This window comes from Rhinatrema bivittatum, chromosome 1 (assembly GCF_901001135.1).
Source record: "Rhinatrema bivittatum chromosome 1, aRhiBiv1.1, whole genome shotgun sequence".
NCBI classification, from domain to species: domain Eukaryota; kingdom Metazoa; phylum Chordata; class Amphibia; order Gymnophiona; family Rhinatrematidae; genus Rhinatrema; species Rhinatrema bivittatum.
Window position 1 is genome coordinate 617,195,222 of NC_042615.1, and position 17,388 is coordinate 617,212,609.

The following is a 17,388-nucleotide window of genomic DNA, read 5'->3' on the forward strand; positions in this document are numbered from 1 at the left end:
GTCTAAGGTATGGCAGCTAAGGTTTAATGCTTAAATGCAGAGTAATGCATTTAGGATGCAAAAGCCCAAGAGAGTATAGTATTGGAGGTGAAATTCTTGTAAGCATAAAGGAAGAGCGAGATCTGGGGGTGATTGTATCTGATCTTAAGGTGGCCATACAGGTGGACAAAGCAATGGTAAAAGCAGAAAGATGCTTGGTTGTATAGGGAGAGGAGTGGTCAGCAGAAAAAGGGAGTTGATATTGTTCCTGTATAGGTCTCTACTGAGACCTCACTTGGAATACTGTGTACAGTTCTGGAGACTGCACCTGCAAAAGGATAGAAAAAAGATGGATTCAATCCATAGGGTGGCTACTAAAATGGTCAGTGGTCTTCATTCCACAGCATATGGGGATAGACTTAAATATCTAAACATATACACCCTAGAGGAAAGACAAAATGGGGAGATATGATAGACACATTTAAATAACTCAAAGGTGAGCTTTTTTCAGAGGAAAGGAGGCTGTATATCAGGGGTAGGCAACTCCAGTCCTGGAGTTCCACAAACAGATCTGGGTTTCAGGACATCCACAATGAATCTGCATGAGGTAGTGCATGCAAATATTTCTCATGCAGATTCATTGTGGACATCCTGAAAACCAGAACTGGTTGTGGTTCTCCAGGACTGATGATGTTTACCCCTACTCTAGAGCAAGGGATCATGGGAATAGGTTGAAATGGGGTAGACTTAGGGGTAATCTTAGGAAATATTTCTTTTTCCTTATCCTACTGCTAGACCAGTGACCCTTAGGTATATTCCCCTTCTGGTGGAGACAGGGATCACATCTCCTAAGATTTGAATGTGACGTCTGGTCCACCATAACAGAGGTGTGGTTGCAGGTGGGCTTCTGTAATTCTCTCTCTGACAGAGGTGGATCGATGTAACATTTTCCCCTACTTATGTTTTTGCCCGGTGCCTGAAATTATCCACGTCCATTGAGGATACAGTATCAAACACATTCCACCTTGGTGTCTTTCTGCTATCAATATTACAGGGTAATAAAAAAAATAAATTTGATGGTCCTCCTTGCTGAATTCCTTGGGCAGTGCTCCCAGTTCCGTGTGGGGTTTCTGGTGCGGCGGCACTCGTAGGGGATTCCCCTTGCCCAAAGGGGTGACCGGGAACCAGGGGCAGTCTTATTCCCCCCTTTCTCCGGGGAATGTAAAGTGAGGTAGGAGGGTTCCTGAGCACCGTGAGTACAGGCTACACCCTATTGAGTGAAGGGAAGATTCTGAGGCAGCAGGATTGCATACTCTGCTACACAGTCATGCAGTAAGTAAAAAAAAAAACAAAAAACAAAAAACTGTTTCTCCCCACATTTGTATTTGTTTCGTATTAAAGTCATGCTAAGAGCCAGAAAGTGCTTGGGTTGTGGGTCTAAGAGGATCCCAATGGTAACTGGGTCTATTTGTCCTATCTGTGATGCTAACCCAGGAAGACATGACTCCATTCTACAATCCCCTCCTCGGAGGAGGCGCGATTAGGAACACCCAGCTCCCCGGATGGGGAAATGGTAATACCTTCAGATTAAGAGATTGAATTACAGCCAGGGAACTTGCCTAGGGACCTTATAGGACCAAGCCCACCTTCTTAGATTCTCTCCTGGAACAAGGCAGCTTGTCAAGATGGAGAAACTTGCTGGTCCTTCCCTTCAAAGGTTTTCTATGGAATTTATTCTTTTAATGCACCAGGCTTTTGAAGCCATGCAGTCCAGCCAGGAACCTGCAGGTTCCTCAGTTTCAGGGAGGGGACCCCTACCTAAGAGACTCAGAACAGCCCTAGGGATTTCAGGACCTTTCAAGTCTCGTACGCAGGAGCCCTCAGGGAATTTTCTGGAATCATCTGATTCAGCTCCCTCTGATTCGGAGGAATGACATTTGGAGGATGAAGAAGAGACAGTGGTCCACCTTTTTCGAAAAGTTACCCATTCTGATTTCTGATACTCTTAACAGAACTCAGAATTTCCGAGGCAAGGGTAGAGAGGCAAATCGAAGAAGACCCTAGTTTGCAAGGCTTACGGAAACCTCCCAAAACTTTTCCTCTTCATCCCACCCTGAAAGAAATGGTGATGGTCGAATGGGATAACCCTCTAGGAATTCTAAAATCACCAGAGCCTTAGGGAAATTATATTCCTTACATCTAGAGACAAAGTCTCTTCTGAAATCCCAGTGGAAGGGGGAGCAGCCCTGAAAGATCACCAGGATAAAACAATTGAATCTATTCTAAAACAGGCCTTCTCCACAAACAAAGTGGCTCTACACGCCTCTATATGCGGAGGCTATGTAGTGTGTGCAGTTCTAAAATGGGTAGAGTAGCTACCTGATTCTACTGATATGGCATGTATAGAGTCTGGGGTAGCATTTTGGCAGATGCCTTTTACAATCTTCTCAGAATATTTGCTCAGGCGACTGCTTCAGATGTGGCAGCGAGGAGGCTTCTATGGCTTTGAAGCTGGGCAGCTGACAAGATAGGGAAGCTACCTTTCCGGGGGAGCCTGTTATTTGGAGAAGAATTAAACAGACTTGTAAAGAGTTTGGGGGAGGTGAAAACTTAGAAACCTGAGGCGCCAAAAAATTAGGGACTATCGAAGATACAGGGTTACTGGGCCTCTATCTTGACACTCCCAGAAATACTCATCTCTGCTCTTTCGAGGAGTTGAGCTCTAGGAAAGAGTTTCCCAGGGCGGCAGGTCCCAGCCTAATGTCTCAGTGATAATCAAAAGGGCCCTTTGCAGGTAATTCCAGTAGGCGGTTGCCTACATCACCTTTCCTCAGAGTGGATTCACATTACCTTGGATCAGTGGGTCCTAGAAGTCATTCGAGAAGGTTATGCCCCTGAGTTAATAGAAGCAGTTCCTCAAACTTTTATAATTTCCTCATGCTCACTGGCAAAAAAGAGAAGCAATAGTGTCCACCTTAAGCAGACTCCAAGCTTTACAAGCAGTGGTACCAGTTCCGATACAAGAACAGGGCATAGGGGTGTATTCCATCTACTTTTTTGCTTCCAAGCAGGACTACTTTTATTGGCCCATACTAGACCTCAAGGGTGTCAGCCGATGCTTCAAGGTTCCAAACTGCCACGTGGAGTCTCTTCGCTCAGTAGTGACTTCAGTGAGAAAAGGAAAGTTCCTCGCCTCTATGATCTAATGGAAGCCTATTTTCACATACCTATAAGAGTTACTCATCAGAAGCTGCTGTGTTTCTGTATTCTGGGGCAACATTTTCAGTTTCTGGCTTTTCCCTTTGGAATTGCAACAGCTCCAAGAACCTTCACTAAGATCATGGTGGTAGTAGCAGCGGCTCTGCGCAAACAAGGAATAGCTGTTAACCCTTACCTGGACGATTGGCTGAGCTGAGCCGAGCCAAATCATTACATGAAAGCTAACATGCAATAGGAGCAGTTTTGCATCTAATATAACAGGTTGGGTGGTGAACTTTCCAAAATGTCACTCACCCAGTCTCTGGAGTTTCTAGGGGCATAGTTTGATACAAGACTGGGAAAGGTTTATTTAACACAAAAGAGAGTAGAGAAGCTAGTCTCCCATACTCAGGACTTCAGGATGCAAAGATACCCCAGAGTTTGGGATTATCTATTTCTGTTAGGCCTCATGGCAGCAACTATAGATTTGGTTCCCTGGGCCAAGGCATATATGTGCCCTTTACAGGAGTCCCTCCTGTTCAGATGGTCCTCCACATTATATTACATTGAATTGCATAGTCTGGGAAAACAAGCATGGGAGGAACTTGCTGATATGGTGGATACCCTTAACCAATAAGCCTTTGTGTTGATGCAACTCCAACATACCTCTTGCCATTGAAGCAGAGAGCAAACGGGGAGTTGGACTCAAAGAGCAACTAACAAGGGCCTTGACTTTGACAGTTTAGGAAACTAATAATTATAAAGGTGGCTTGTATGGCCAGTAGTACTACCATAAGCTTGCTGGGCAGACTGGATGGACCATTTGGCCCTTTTCTGCTGTCATTTCTGTTCTATGTAACAATCATCGGCTTGCCTTATTGCCTCCAGTAAGGCGCAGTCGGATGTGGTGGACAGACCCTTCCACCTCTCTAAGAGGGATGAATCTGGACCCGCCACCATGGTTAGTCATCACTACCGATGTCAGCAGTTTCAGGTGGGGAGCCCATTGCCTGGACCAGTCACCTCAGGGACAGTGGGTAGAACAGGAAAGAGCCTGGTCAGCAAGCAGGCTAGAACTAAGGGCCATCAGACTAGCCCTTATAGCTTTCTTTCCCCTGATAAGGGAAACAAGTCAGGATACTGTCAGGCAGTGTAATGGCAGTGGCATACATAAATAGCCAGGGAGGAACCCACCGCAGAACTCTAGCCCAGGAAGCAGCAGACGTCTGTAACTGAGTGGAATGGAACTTATCTCCTGTTAACAGACCATATCAAGGAATCATGCAACATACAGGCAGATTTTTTAAGAAGGCACAAGTTAAACCCAGGAGAGTGGGAACTCAGGGAGCATTTCTCAGAATCACAGCCAAATGGGTTCTCCCAACCATGGACCTGATGACAGCTCAAACCAAAGCAAAAGCAAGCAGGTTTTTCAGTTGTTGGAGGGAGCAGGGCTCCTGCGGCATTGACATATTGATCAATCCCTGGTCAACGGAAGGTCTGCTATATGTATTTCCTCTGTGGCCTCTCATTGGGAGAACCCGAAAGCAGATAGAAAAACATAGAGCTCTGACAATTCTGGTTGCTCCAGACTGGCTAAGAAGACCACGGTACGGAGACCTATAATGATTACTGGTGGACTTTATACTACGACTTCAATCAAAATGCGGTCTCTTACACCAAGGTCCAATAGCTCTAGAGAACCCAGCTCCATTCTGTCTTACGGCATGACCTGTGAAAGGACACATCTAAGCTGCAAAGGTTACTCTCCGGTAGTAATATCTACTCTGCTGAGAGCCCTACAGACTTCCATGTCCCTGGTGCATATCCGAGTGTGGCACCTATTTGAAAACTTATGTCTTCAACAGGGTGTTTCTCCCTGGAAAACAGATTTAGCTCCTCCAGGGCCTAGCCTTCAATTCCCTAAAAGACCAGATCACAGCCATCTCCTGTCTGAAGTCCTATAAAAGGTAGGCCTGCAGCAATTAGTCCAGATGTAGGTTGCTTCTTGAAAGGAGTAAAGCGAATCAGGCCAACTTTTCGTCCTCTGGTTCCCTCATGGGACCTCAGTTTGGTCCTTGCAGCACTAACTGGGTCTCCCTTTGAAACCACAAAAGTGAGTCTTCCTTAAGGATCTGTTCCTCAAGATGGCCTTCTTGGTGGCAGTGTACTCAACTAGAAAAATTTCCGAACTATAGGCCCTCTCCTGTAGAGAACCTTTTCTGATCATTTCGGAGAAATCAGTGAAACTCAGACCTGAAGGTGGTGTCCAGGTTTCATTTGAACCATAATCTCGTTGTCCACCTTTGAGAGAGTCTGGACAAGGAAAGAGAAGAGAGAAGCCAGGAAGCCAGATAGACTCTTCATACTATTCACGGGTCCGCAAAAAGGAGAAACAGCTTCCAAAGCTATGCTTGCCAGATGCATTAAGGAGGCCATTAGTTCAGCATACCTGCTGGAAGGTAAACCAATTCCATTGGGGCTATGGGCGCACTCATCTAGTGCTCAAGCAGCCTCCTGGGCGGAGGTCTCAAGGATATTTCCAGAGGAAATTTGCAAGGTGGCCACTTGGTCAGCCCTATGCTCTTTTACTAAACACTATAGACTGGCTGTACTGGCTAACGCAGACTCAACTTTTGTTGTTGGGGTTTTGAAGGCTGCACTCGCAGTCTCCTGCCCATCAGTCTACTGGCTTTGTTACATCCTAAGAGTCACTGGTCTAGTAGTAGGATAAGAAATGTTAAATTTATATCTTATCTGATAATTTTCTTTGGCTACTGCTAGACCTATCTATTTCCCTCCCGACTGAGCGAGTGTGTTCCTATATATGAAATATCCCGTAGTTACGCATCCCACCTTAGGGGGAAGGCCTGACCCTTAGCATGCTGGAAATTAAAAAAAAAAAAAAAGAGGGGGGGGGGGGGATGGTAAGACATATTACTTTTTTTTTTTTTTTTTTACTTCAAAGTCTTTTTATCTGACTCATTGAGGAGGCAACTTGAACTATTTGGAGAGTCAATTAAGTCCTCTCACCACAAGATTTTTCTCTTTATCTGAGGCACTTATTCTGGTCTGTGGCCTTCAGAGTGGATGATCATTTTTCAGTTCTGGTAGTAGTCTGGGAAATATACCTAAGAGTCACTTGATCTAGCAGTAGTCAAGGAAACACAATTATCAGGTAAGATATAATTTAACAATAGAGAGGGTGGTGGATGCATGGAATAGCCTCCCAGTGGAGGTGGTAGAGACAGTATCGGTCTTCAAGAAATCATGGGATAAATACAGGGGATCTCTAAGGAAGTGATGAGAATTATAGTGCTAAAATAATTGGACAGATGGGCAGACTGGGTGGGCCATATGGTATTTTTCTGCCATCAAATTTCTATGCTTTATGTATTAAATGGAGAATATCATAATAATGCCTCTGTATCGCTCTATGGTGGGGCCACTACGAGACTCTAGGACAGCCCCTCTGCTTGTCTTTTGGAATTTAAATTTGTAGGGCCTGGGAGCCTGACAAGGAATAGGTTTTTAAAACTTCTCTGTTCTGTCACATTGGAAAAGAAAATAACAAGATGACATCTAATGTCCAAGTAAAAGTTGCAGGTGAATGGGGCTTCCCAGAAAATGCCGATCAGTGGAATGTGGCATCTCCTCCTCTGTAACATGTTCGAGGTGAAGACGATGCTTAGGCACTGTTTCAGACACTGGCTCAGCAATTAAAAGGATTTCTATTTTGTATTTTTGCCATATTTTTTATGATGTGAAACTTTGTAATTTGCCCTTAACTTGTTGGGTATGGAGTGTAATCAGATGGAACTAAAGAAATAATACTTTTCTGCAGCTCTGATCTTTAGCTTTCCTGTCCATAAACAAGGAAGAAACTCGCAAACCTGATGGAATTTTTTATTATTTCTAGTTCTGTTCCCTTACAAGCTGCCTCCTTTCCTGTTTCCTGCATAATTTATTTCTTATACATGGGAGGAGGCCTTGTATCTTTAGTAATGCTTAGGCTTTTCATAGCATCAGTTACTTAGGACACTGCTCTTGGGAACTAAATATTATTCCTCCTACCCCCATTGTACTCAGTTGGGAAGATGAGGGTTTGGGGCCTAGTTTCTTAATGGGCGGATTTCAGTTAGTTTATTTTCTCAGCGTAGTGTTGCTTGACATTTGAGCATTGTGTTGTGTATTTTTGAATATTTCCCAGTTAAGTATTTAGAGCCTGAGGTACTAAAGGGTTTTTCTCATGTGTATCAGAGTATGCTTCCTTCATTTGGCCCTTAGCTGTGCAAATTTAGTGTCCTCTCCTGTGTCTTTTAAGGGCACCCTGTTCTCGCTCATCTCCAACCCATTATAAAAGAAAAGGTTAGACTTAGTTTCTTGACTTAATTTTCTAATATAGATCTTCCAGGAGAGACAAGTTGTCAAGTTTTTCAGGTTTTACTGAGTATTTTAAAATAGCATCCTTAACATGCATTTGATTTTGTTTTCAATAGACTGACTATTGCATTCTTTGCCCTCTCTGGCCTGGATATGCTGGATTCCTTGGATGTGGTGAACAAAGCTGATATAATAGAGTGGATTTATTCACTGCAGGTCCTTCCCACAGAAGACAGTGAGTGAGTTTTGTTTTTTTTTTTTCCTTGTTTTCAATTTTGAGGGATCGTTTTTAGGTTACCTTTGTTGTTGGGGTTTTTTGGGTTTTTTTGCTGTTGGTTGAGAACACATGAATTAACTTTACTGTCTAATATTCCTGACATTTGGAAAGTAATAATTGTCCCGAAGTTGTGGAATAATTCTGGCAAGTCAACTGTACCCATTAATAATGAAATTAGGGACAGAATTTATCAAATATAGGGAGGATAATATTCAAAACTGCTTGTGTGCGCCCATATACAGGTGTATGTGGGTGCATGATACAGTAGTAAATTATTTTATAATCTATGCGCAAATGATAGGCACATCTTATAAAATACAAGTCATATGTGTGCATACATGTAAAAACTATGAGCCATGTAAAGTTTCTGCAAAAGTAGCAGCACTTACCCAGATAAATTCAGATTTATGCAGCTACGAGGTGGCACATAGCTGGAGAAGTCTGAAAAGTGCTGATTAGCACTTTTTCAGACTTCTCCAGGTATGTATGGCCAGATAAGTTAAAATAAAAAAAAGTGCTATTTATCCAGATAAGTTCAAATTTGCCCGTCTCAATAGCGGCAAAGATGCATAGCCAGATAAGTCAGAATTTAGCTGGATAAGTGTGTGAAAATGATATAGTTGTACTCCAGATTTTATTTGTTTAGATACGCTTAACCCCCCAGTCATCTTTTACATGTGTACTGGAATTCTATAATGTGAACGGCAATTAAATTGTTTTTACCAATTATTCTACTCTTGTCCAGTCCATTTGTAGCTTGTGAAGACCCTTTTGGCTCTTCAGTCTAAAGTCCCCCCATTTCACTCAGACCCCCTCCCCCCCTACACACACATGCTATAATACCTTCTAAACTGAGTCTGTGAACGATTGCTCATAGATTCTGGAGCATCATTCACAGGTTTTACATGTCGCTCGCATAAAATTAATCTTTGTGCTATTTACAGAAATACAGTGCTATTGTTGCACTAAAAAATTGTTACTCACATGACAAAAGATTTGCATACACCTAGTCCCTCCTTGGAAGGAGCATTCCCCCCCCCCCCCCCACTATCCCCAGTCATTTTTTCACTTTTTTGAGATGTTTACGATCACTTAACACCACATAGAGGTAGATCTTTAAAAAGTACGCGCACCCGGCACGAACAAAAGTACGCCGGATTTTATAAGATACGCGCGTATCTTTATAAAATCTGGGGTCGGCGCGCGCAAGGCTGCGCAAAATCGGCAGCCTGCGCGTGCTGAGCCGCGCAGCCTGCCTCCGTTGCCTCCGAGGCCGCTCCGAAATCGGAGCGGCCTCGGAGGGAACTTTTCCTTCCGCGTCCCCCCCCCTACCTTTGGGCAAGTTACGCCTGCCGCCTCGCATCCCCCGGCACAGGCCGCAGTGCCAGGGGACTCGAAACCGCCGCCCTGGGACTTATGCGTGTCCCGGGGCTTTGCACGCGCCAGCTGCCTATGCAAAATAGGCGCGCTGGCGCGCAGGGCTTTTAAAATCTAGCCCATATTGAACAGGAGTAAATCTATACAAGTAAAAGAGTTATGCGTGCCACTATGGCAGGTTGTAAAATAGCAACTTGTGTGCATAAATGTTGACCTCTCCTCAGAACACCCCTAGTCCATCCCCTTTTTTTTTTTACACACGCACATTTACTCACTGTTTCCAATATATGCGTGTATGTTGCAGTTTTCAACACATATGCCATTTTATGCACGCACATGTTGTTTTTTTTACATGCGCATATTTTGAAAATTCACCTCAAAGAGCACCATGCTAAGCCACAGAGTATGAAACTAGTTTAAAAAAAAACAACACCCCCCCCCCCCCCCAAAACAGCAAACTGCTTGGATAGAGAACTTACTGTTATTAGGCTAACCAGATTGATAGGATGTTAAATTACAAGAAGGTGGGGGAGTGTCTTGGTTCTGAAAGCTTCGTCTTTAAACATTCATTAGCCTGATACATGGTTGGAAAATTCGTAGATGGCTGGCTACCCGGGTGACTAAAACTTGTCTCCTGGGAGAGGATGTGCTATAGCCTGGTGGAGTCTGTAATGTTGGAGTCTCTTCAACAGACCCATGGAGCCCATGCTGCTGGGGCCACCAAGAGACACAGCAACAGTGCAAAACAAGGCCAGGGAGAAACGCTGGGGCTAATACAGGACTTGTTTCTCCCTCAGATTGCAGTAGGAACACCATCAGACCAACAGCTCGGCGTGACAGTGCTCACGTCTGGACCCCCATGTCTTCCTCTCCTTTTTATTAGCATGCTCTTCCCTTCTAACAGGAAGGGTTCAGGTAGAGACCACAGGGACTCATTGTCCTTTTGCTTCTAGGCTACTCTCTGTTCCTACCATGGCCCAAAGGAGGAGATGGAGGTGTCATTGAAGAGAGATAGAGGGGGAAGAGGAAAGCAAAGTGGGCTGATGAAGAAGATGGAGACAAGGTGAAAATAGATGGAGATATGGTTAGCGCTGGAAAGGTAATAGGGAGGGCGAGTGAGAAATATTGGATGATCCTGATGAGGAGGGGTAGACAGAGGTAGGTAGCGCAATAGAGGTGGGACAGAAACGAGAGGAAGTCCAGGGAGGCATAAACAGAATAAAAAAGTAAGAAGGAAAAGCCAACAAACCGCAAAACAAATCAAACAAAAAAAGAAAAACAAGCCTTTACACCCCACCAAAAAAGGCAAAGAAAATAAGATAAAGGAAAAACTGGTTTCTTGTGCTTAAAAATGTGACTGGTGCCCTGGTTTTCCAATTTTTTAATCTCTGCTATTAAAGAGAGAGAAGTGCTTATAATTGTAATCCAAATTAGAGTCCCACTTCTGTTTCTTATAGCAAGTTTTTGGAGGCTTATTCCAAGAACAGAAAGTAAAATTGTTCCTTTTTTAAATTTTCTTATTGATTTTTAGCAAGATCTTACCTTTATTGGATCAGTGTGAAAACATTTACAGATTTAATATATATGATCTTTCAAGATCTCGAATCTTTAAATCATTTTTATGATAGTCGACAGGGGTGGGAAATTTCTGGATGCTTGTCACTGGTCCAGGCCCAGGGAAGAGTCGGTGCAGGATGGAGGTGCTCCCTGCCTGTACAGAAGAGAGGTTGCAGGAAGACAGGGATGAAAGAAAAAAAACAAACTAGTTTTATAATGTATAATCAAATACTGGACAAAAAAAATCTCTTAAAATGACACAAAGCAAGAAAACAAAAGCCAACATAAGTGAAATAAAAGAAATGTGAGAAATAGAGAAAAAGCCAGAAAAGTTTGAAAAATAGACAAAAGTAAAATATAGGTTGAGGGGCAGCTCACCAACAGTTTATGTACAGAAGCACCTTGTTTTATTTTAGCGATTGGGAGAAGGAGAGTTGGATAGACAGGAGCTTGGGGAAGGGAGAGAAAGAACTGGTTGGCAAAGGGTTAAAGAGAAGTTGGTGGTACATTTATTAATGACCAAAAAAAATCAAGTCTCAAATCAAAGCTATATTTCTCAAGTCATTTTTGAACTGTGCATACTGGGAGGATAATAGTGTTGCCCACAGAAATAAAGGGGGAAGTGGCTCTGGGCCATGTTGAGTATAAGGTAGCAGCACTACATCCTAGGATGCAATGTCAAATAAATAGACTGAGATCTGGGACTAGATTCCTGATGAAATTTTTGATGCAGAGGTAAAAGTGGGAATCGGCATAAAGATGGTATTGAAAGCCATGAGAGGAGATCAGAGCTCCAAGGGAATTAGTATACACAGAGAAGAGGACCCAGGACAAGAGCCGTGAAGCACACCAGTTGATAGTGGAATGGTGATAGAGGTTGATCTGCTAGAGCAGGGGTCCCCAACCACCGGTCCGCGGACTGGGACCGGGCTGTTGGGGTTTTTTGCCGGTCCGCGGCGCCGCTCTCCCCGGCTACTGTTCATCCGCTGCTGCGGGGAAGTGGGGCGAGGCTGGAGACCCGCCTCCTCCAACCCCAAAAGGGAGGAGGCACGACCCAAAAAGCAAGAAGATCAGCAGGGCCATGGTTGAGCTCACGTCACCACAGCCCGAAGAAACAGTTGCGTCAGTGCTCCTCCTCCTTTCTACCCACGCGGCCCCGGAAGAAAAATGTTGCCAGAGCCACACGGGCAGGAAGGAGGAAGAGCATCAGCCGCGTGCAGAAGAGGAGCAGCGCATCCCGAGAAGACCAGGGCCGCTGCAGAGCCCATCCTGCAGCGGCCCGTGAAAAGGAGGCCCAGAGGTGAGAGAGAGGCTGAGGGTTTGTAGAGTGTGTAAGTGTGCGTGTATGAGATGAGTTGATAGACTGTGTGTGGGAGTGAAGACCTGAATGTTTGCAGAGTCAGCATGTGAGAGCCTCTGTGTGTGTGAGAGAGACAGCATGTGACAGTGAGAGCCTGTGCTTGAGCAAGACAGCATGTGGGAGTGAGAGAGAGCCTGTGTGTGTGTGTGAGACTCGGACAGCATGTGCCATTGAGAGCCTGTGTGTATGAATGATTGTATGAGACAGCATGTGACAGTGAGAGCCTGTGTGTGTGTGTGAGAGAGAAAGCATGTGAGAATGAGAACCTGATTGTGTGTTTGAGGGAAGAAGACAGATGGAGAGAAAAGAAATAGAAAAAAAGGCAATATAAAAGGAATTGGCAAAAAAATAAGAAAGGGAAGGTGGGGGAAAAAAGCCTGTGATCAAACGATTAGAAAACTTAAGATAAAACAGCAGATGTAAAAAAAAAAATACTTTTTACTGATTGGCACATGTAATCTTTGGAAATGTGCAAGAGTAGCACTTTCTCTATGCGGATCTCACAATGTACGAGATCAGCATGGAGGAACTTGGAAGCCCATGGGGCCTGCACAGAGGAGGCAGCAGAATGGGCTTCAGTGCCAGTATCAGCAATCAGCACCTCCCCAATAGCCACGCGGCAGCAGTGACAGTGGCAGCAGAGGAATGAGGTTGTGAGGGAGCCAGTGAGAGTGAGAGCATGAGTGTATATGAGAAAATCCAGGGGAGTAAGAGAGTGTGTGTGTGTGTGTGTGTGGGAGGGGTGTGTGTGGAGGGGGAGAGAGTATCTTACAGCCTGAGAGTGTGTCAGTGTCTGAGAGCGAGAGGTTATGGTTGGGTATAAGAGCATGAATGTGTATGTATGTGACAGTGTATGTGTGAGAGAGAATGGACATGTGAGTATGTGTGAGAGAGAGAGAGGATAACCTCCTAATCCTCGACAATATCAGGGTGACTGGAAATCAAGAGCTCCCATGTATGGACAGCAGGGGCTTTTTAAAATCCTTATTAGTTTTAATTATTGGGTGTTATTTGATATATGTGCTGTTTTGAAATATTTTATTGATGTTTGGGAAATTGTTAAAAATGTATATGATTTTAAATAATAAAATTCTATTTATCAGTAGTTTTAAAGTATTCTTTTATTAGTATGGTTTTACTATTATAACTGATGCTTTATGTTTCTTGATTTTATTTGTTTTATGAGGAATGGTGGTTCTGTTTTTCCATTGTTAATACACAGTCTGGCTTCTTGGGGTTTCCATTTCAGTTTTTGTCTAATCTGTGCTCCTTTATTTTGTATTCTGTATTTGATGAGGGTCGGTCTCTGCTCTGTGTGTGTGACCATGATGAGAGATTCTGCAAGCATGTAATGTCTGTATAGGGATCTATAGCAATCGGGTTTGTTTTGTTTCTCAGTAGGTGGTGTATTGGTATTCTAGGGCCCAGTGTAATATTTACCCTTGCTTTTTCACAGGTAGGGTTATTGTTGTTTGAGTCCTTGGTGTTATTACTGTTATGTTACGATGGGATTGCAGTATAGATTTTTGAGTGTCTTTTTTTTTTTTTTTGTGGGGTTTTGTGTTAGTTCACAACGTGTCTGGCAGTGGAAGGTGTTTGTGCTGCTGTTACTGTGAGGTGACACCAGAATTTGAAAATATCTTTTAGTATGATGAGTTGTAAGGGAAACATCCAAGCTCCATTGTTTGGGGGAATTTCAGTGGATGCACAGAGTTAGAGAAGTGGAGGTGCAGGATTTATAAATGTCATAATTAAATAAGTATGCACTAAAATCCAACCCCATCCATAGCTCCTGCCCCACCCTCACCCTGCCCTGCTGGGCCATGGAAAAATGGTCTTGCTTGAAGCCGGTCCCTGGTGCAAAAAAAGGTTGGGGACCACTGTGCTAGAGAACACACTGAAAGTGCAATAGGAGAGATAAGAACACGACAGGAGGGAGTCCCAAAATCCAAGTGAGAATAGAGTATCAAGGAGTAGATAATCAACGATTTCAAAAACAGCAGTTAGGCCAAAGAGGATAAGTAAATGCCTTGGCTATTAGTAAGGATCTTCATTTTTGGTGGTGGTTGTTCTTCTTTTTTCCCAGGAATTTATCCGGGTTTATTATGATAAGAACAAAAATGGGAGAAAATCAATTGAAAAAGAGACTAATTTTTTTCTGGGTAAATATCGAAGCTTATTTTGGTGGACAGAAGCCAGGATAATAAAAAAAATTATCAGATTCTCCCTCCCACTCACTCACTCAGCAGCATCCCCATTTATTTATTTATGAACTTTTAATATACCGATATTCGTGGGACACATCATACCGGTTCACAATAAACTCATGGAGAAAAGGAAATAGAAGTTACAAATAACCGGGAAAGGGGAAGGGGAGCAGAGGAGGAAAAGGGAGAGAGGGGGGGTAGGGAGAAAGCTAGAGCCTGAGGGGCGTGAAAAACAGGAGTAGGAGAGAAAGGAGAAAAGAGGATAGGAACTGAAATAACAGTCTTAACAATATTCTTAGTGGAATAACAGCATTAACAAAATCCTTACATTTTCATAGATTGCATAATTAACCTTTTCTTGTAGGAAGGTGTGGCAGGACGTAGAGTGGCGATGTGGCAGGGGCAGGGGGGTTAGGTTTGGTTAGAGTCGGGGTAGGCCTGCAAGAAGAGCCATGTTTTGATGCCTTTTTTGAAGTTGAGTAGGGAGGGTTTGAGGCGGAGTGAGGTGGGGAGTGAGTTCCATAGGGTGGGTCCTGCTATGGTAAATGCTCTATCTCTGGTGGAGGAGAGATGCGCAGTTTTGAGCGGTGGGGTGTGGAGGGTGCCAGCTAAGGTGGCTCTGGATGGGCGATTGGATGCACGGAAGCGTGGCATTTCCTTGAGCCAGGCGGGGTTGTTGCTATAGAGTACATTGTGAAGAACGGTGAGGGTTTTGTATTTTATGCGGAAGGGGATGGGGAGCCAATGCAAATCCTTTAGGACTGGGGTGATATGTTCTCTTTTTCGGGTGTCGGTGATTATTCTTGCCATGGAGTTTTGCAGGATTTGTAAGGGTTTGATGGTAGAGTGTGGGAGGCCTATGAGGATGGAGTTGCAGTAGTCTAGTTTTGATAGAATGGTGGACTGCAAAACTAGACGGAAATCTTTGGCGTGGAGGAAGGGTTTTATTTTTTTGAGAATTTGTAGTTTAAAGAATCCCCCTTTTAGAAGTGATTTGATGTGGGGTTTAAAGTTGAGATGTTGGTCTAATGTAACACCTAGATCTCTTACGGATGGTACCAGGGGGAGGGAGTGTGACGGGGGGAGTGGGAGGGGGTGGGGGCATTGGATGAGGTTTGAGATGTGAGTTCAGGATTGTTAGATATGAGGAGAATTTCTGTTTTGGTTGTGTTGAGTGCGAGCTGGAGGTTGGTTAAGAGGACGTTGATGGAGGCTAAGCAGGAGTCCCAGAATTGCAGAGTGTCTTTGATGGTTTTTTGAATGGGGATGAGGATCTGCACATCATCCGCATACAGGAAGAAATTGAGCCCGAGGTCCGAGAGTAGGTGGCAGAGGGGGAGGAGATAGATATTGAAAAGGGTGGAGGATAGAGAGGAGCCTTGTGGGACACCTTGCATGAGGGGGATGGGTGGGGATTGAGTGGTTAATTTTAACTAGGTATTCTCTGTGGGTGAGGAATGATGTGAACCAAGAGAGTACTGTGCCTGATATGCCTATCTCTGACAACCGGGATAGGAGGATTTGGTGGTTGACAGTATCGAAGGCCGCAGAGATATCTAGGAGGGCGAGTAGATAGGAGTTTCCTTGGTCCAGGCCTATGTGAACTGTATTAGTGATAGCTAGCAGGAGGTTTTCAGTATTACGACCTTTCCGGAAGCCAAATTGGGAGGGATGCAGGATGCTATGGTCTTCCAGATAATCGGAGAGTTGGGTGTTGACTACTTTTTCGAGGATTTTGGATACAAAAGGCAAGTTGGATATGGGCCGATAGTTGGAGGGGTCATTAGCATCTAAGGTAGGTTTTTTAAGGAGGGGTTTGACGATAGCAAGTTTAAGAGGGTCTGGGACTTTTCCAGAAGTAAGTGAGCAGTTGATTAGGTCTACGAGGAGCTTGGTTATGGCGGTGGGGATGGAGAGGAGGGTTTTAGAGGGGATGATGTCAGCAGTGTGGGAGGCGGGTTTCATCTTTTTTAGTATATTTTCTATTTCCAGTGTGGAGGTGTTGTCAAAGGTGTGAAAGGTGATTCCATTGGGTTTGGAAGGTAGGGGAGGGGTGGCGGAGGGTTTGGAGGTGAATTGAAGGAGAATATTATGAATTTTGTTTTGGAAATGTTTAGCCAATTCAGCACATTTTTCATTAGAGTTTTCTTCTTGGGAGTTGGGGATTGTGGGGGGCTTAGTGAGCTCTGTAACATAAGAGAAGAGTACATTGGAGTTGAATTGATAGTTGTGGATTTTAGTTGCGTAGAAATCCTTTTTTGCTTGTGTGGTGGCCTGTCGGTAAATATGTAGCGTGTGTTTGTATGTTGACTTGAGTGTGGGTGAGGGTTTTTTGCGCCAGGCGCGCTCTTTTGCTCTGAGGTCTTGTTTGATCAGTCTGAGTTCATTAGTGTACCATGGTTTTTTGTTGGTGGTGGATAGGGGTATTTTCTTGTGTATCAAGGGGCAGAATTCGTCGGCTATCCTTGTGTTGATGTTGTTCCAGGATAGCAGAGCTGTGTCTGGGCTGGTGAGGTCCAGGTTTTTATCTGTTTTGTCAAAGGCGAGGGTGAGGTCCTCCGAAGAGCAGAATTTACGGAAAGTGATGGTCTTGCTGGAGGAATTGGACTTATCCTGTGAGGGGTGGCTTCTGGAGAGGGTGGTGTTGATAGTAAGATGGGCGTTGATCATTTATTTATTTTTATTTATTTATTTAAAATTTTTATATACCGGCATTCATGTTGCAAACACATCATGCCGGTTTACATATAACAGGGGTGTACAGTAAACAATTCAATAACCTATTTGTGTAGAAGGAAGCAGTTACAAATAACAAGGTAATAGAACTGGGAGGAGAGAAGAAAAGAAAGAGAATAACATTAGGTATAGGTATTTACATTAGTAATAACATTTTTACATGTGGAAGTGGTAGAAATGAAATGATCGGACCATGGAATGGGGGTGGCAGGTGGGGTGGTGGGCGAGGTGATGTGGGTGTTGATGAAGAGGAGGTCGAGGGTGTGACCAGCATTGTGTGTGGGTGAGTTGATGAGTTGTCGGAAGCCTAGGGC

The 17,388-nt window shown here is 44.0% G+C and overlaps 1 protein-coding gene across 8 annotated transcripts in view; it reads left to right on the forward strand.

Moving 5' to 3' along the window:
• Nucleotides 1–17,388, forward strand: part of PGGT1B (protein geranylgeranyltransferase type I subunit beta) — a 193,505-nt gene that overhangs the window by 9,246 nt on the left and 166,871 nt on the right. For 7 of the 8 annotated variants that reach the window (XM_029571436.1, XM_029571386.1, XM_029571403.1 and 4 more), the window contains one exon: nucleotides 7,677–7,795. In XM_029571436.1, coding sequence (XP_029427296.1) covers nucleotides 7,677–7,795 — 119 coding nt within the window. Of the gene's footprint in view, nucleotides 1–7,674; nucleotides 7,800–17,388 lie in introns of those variants that run through there. The other variant, XM_029571444.1, reaches the window with a different exon arrangement.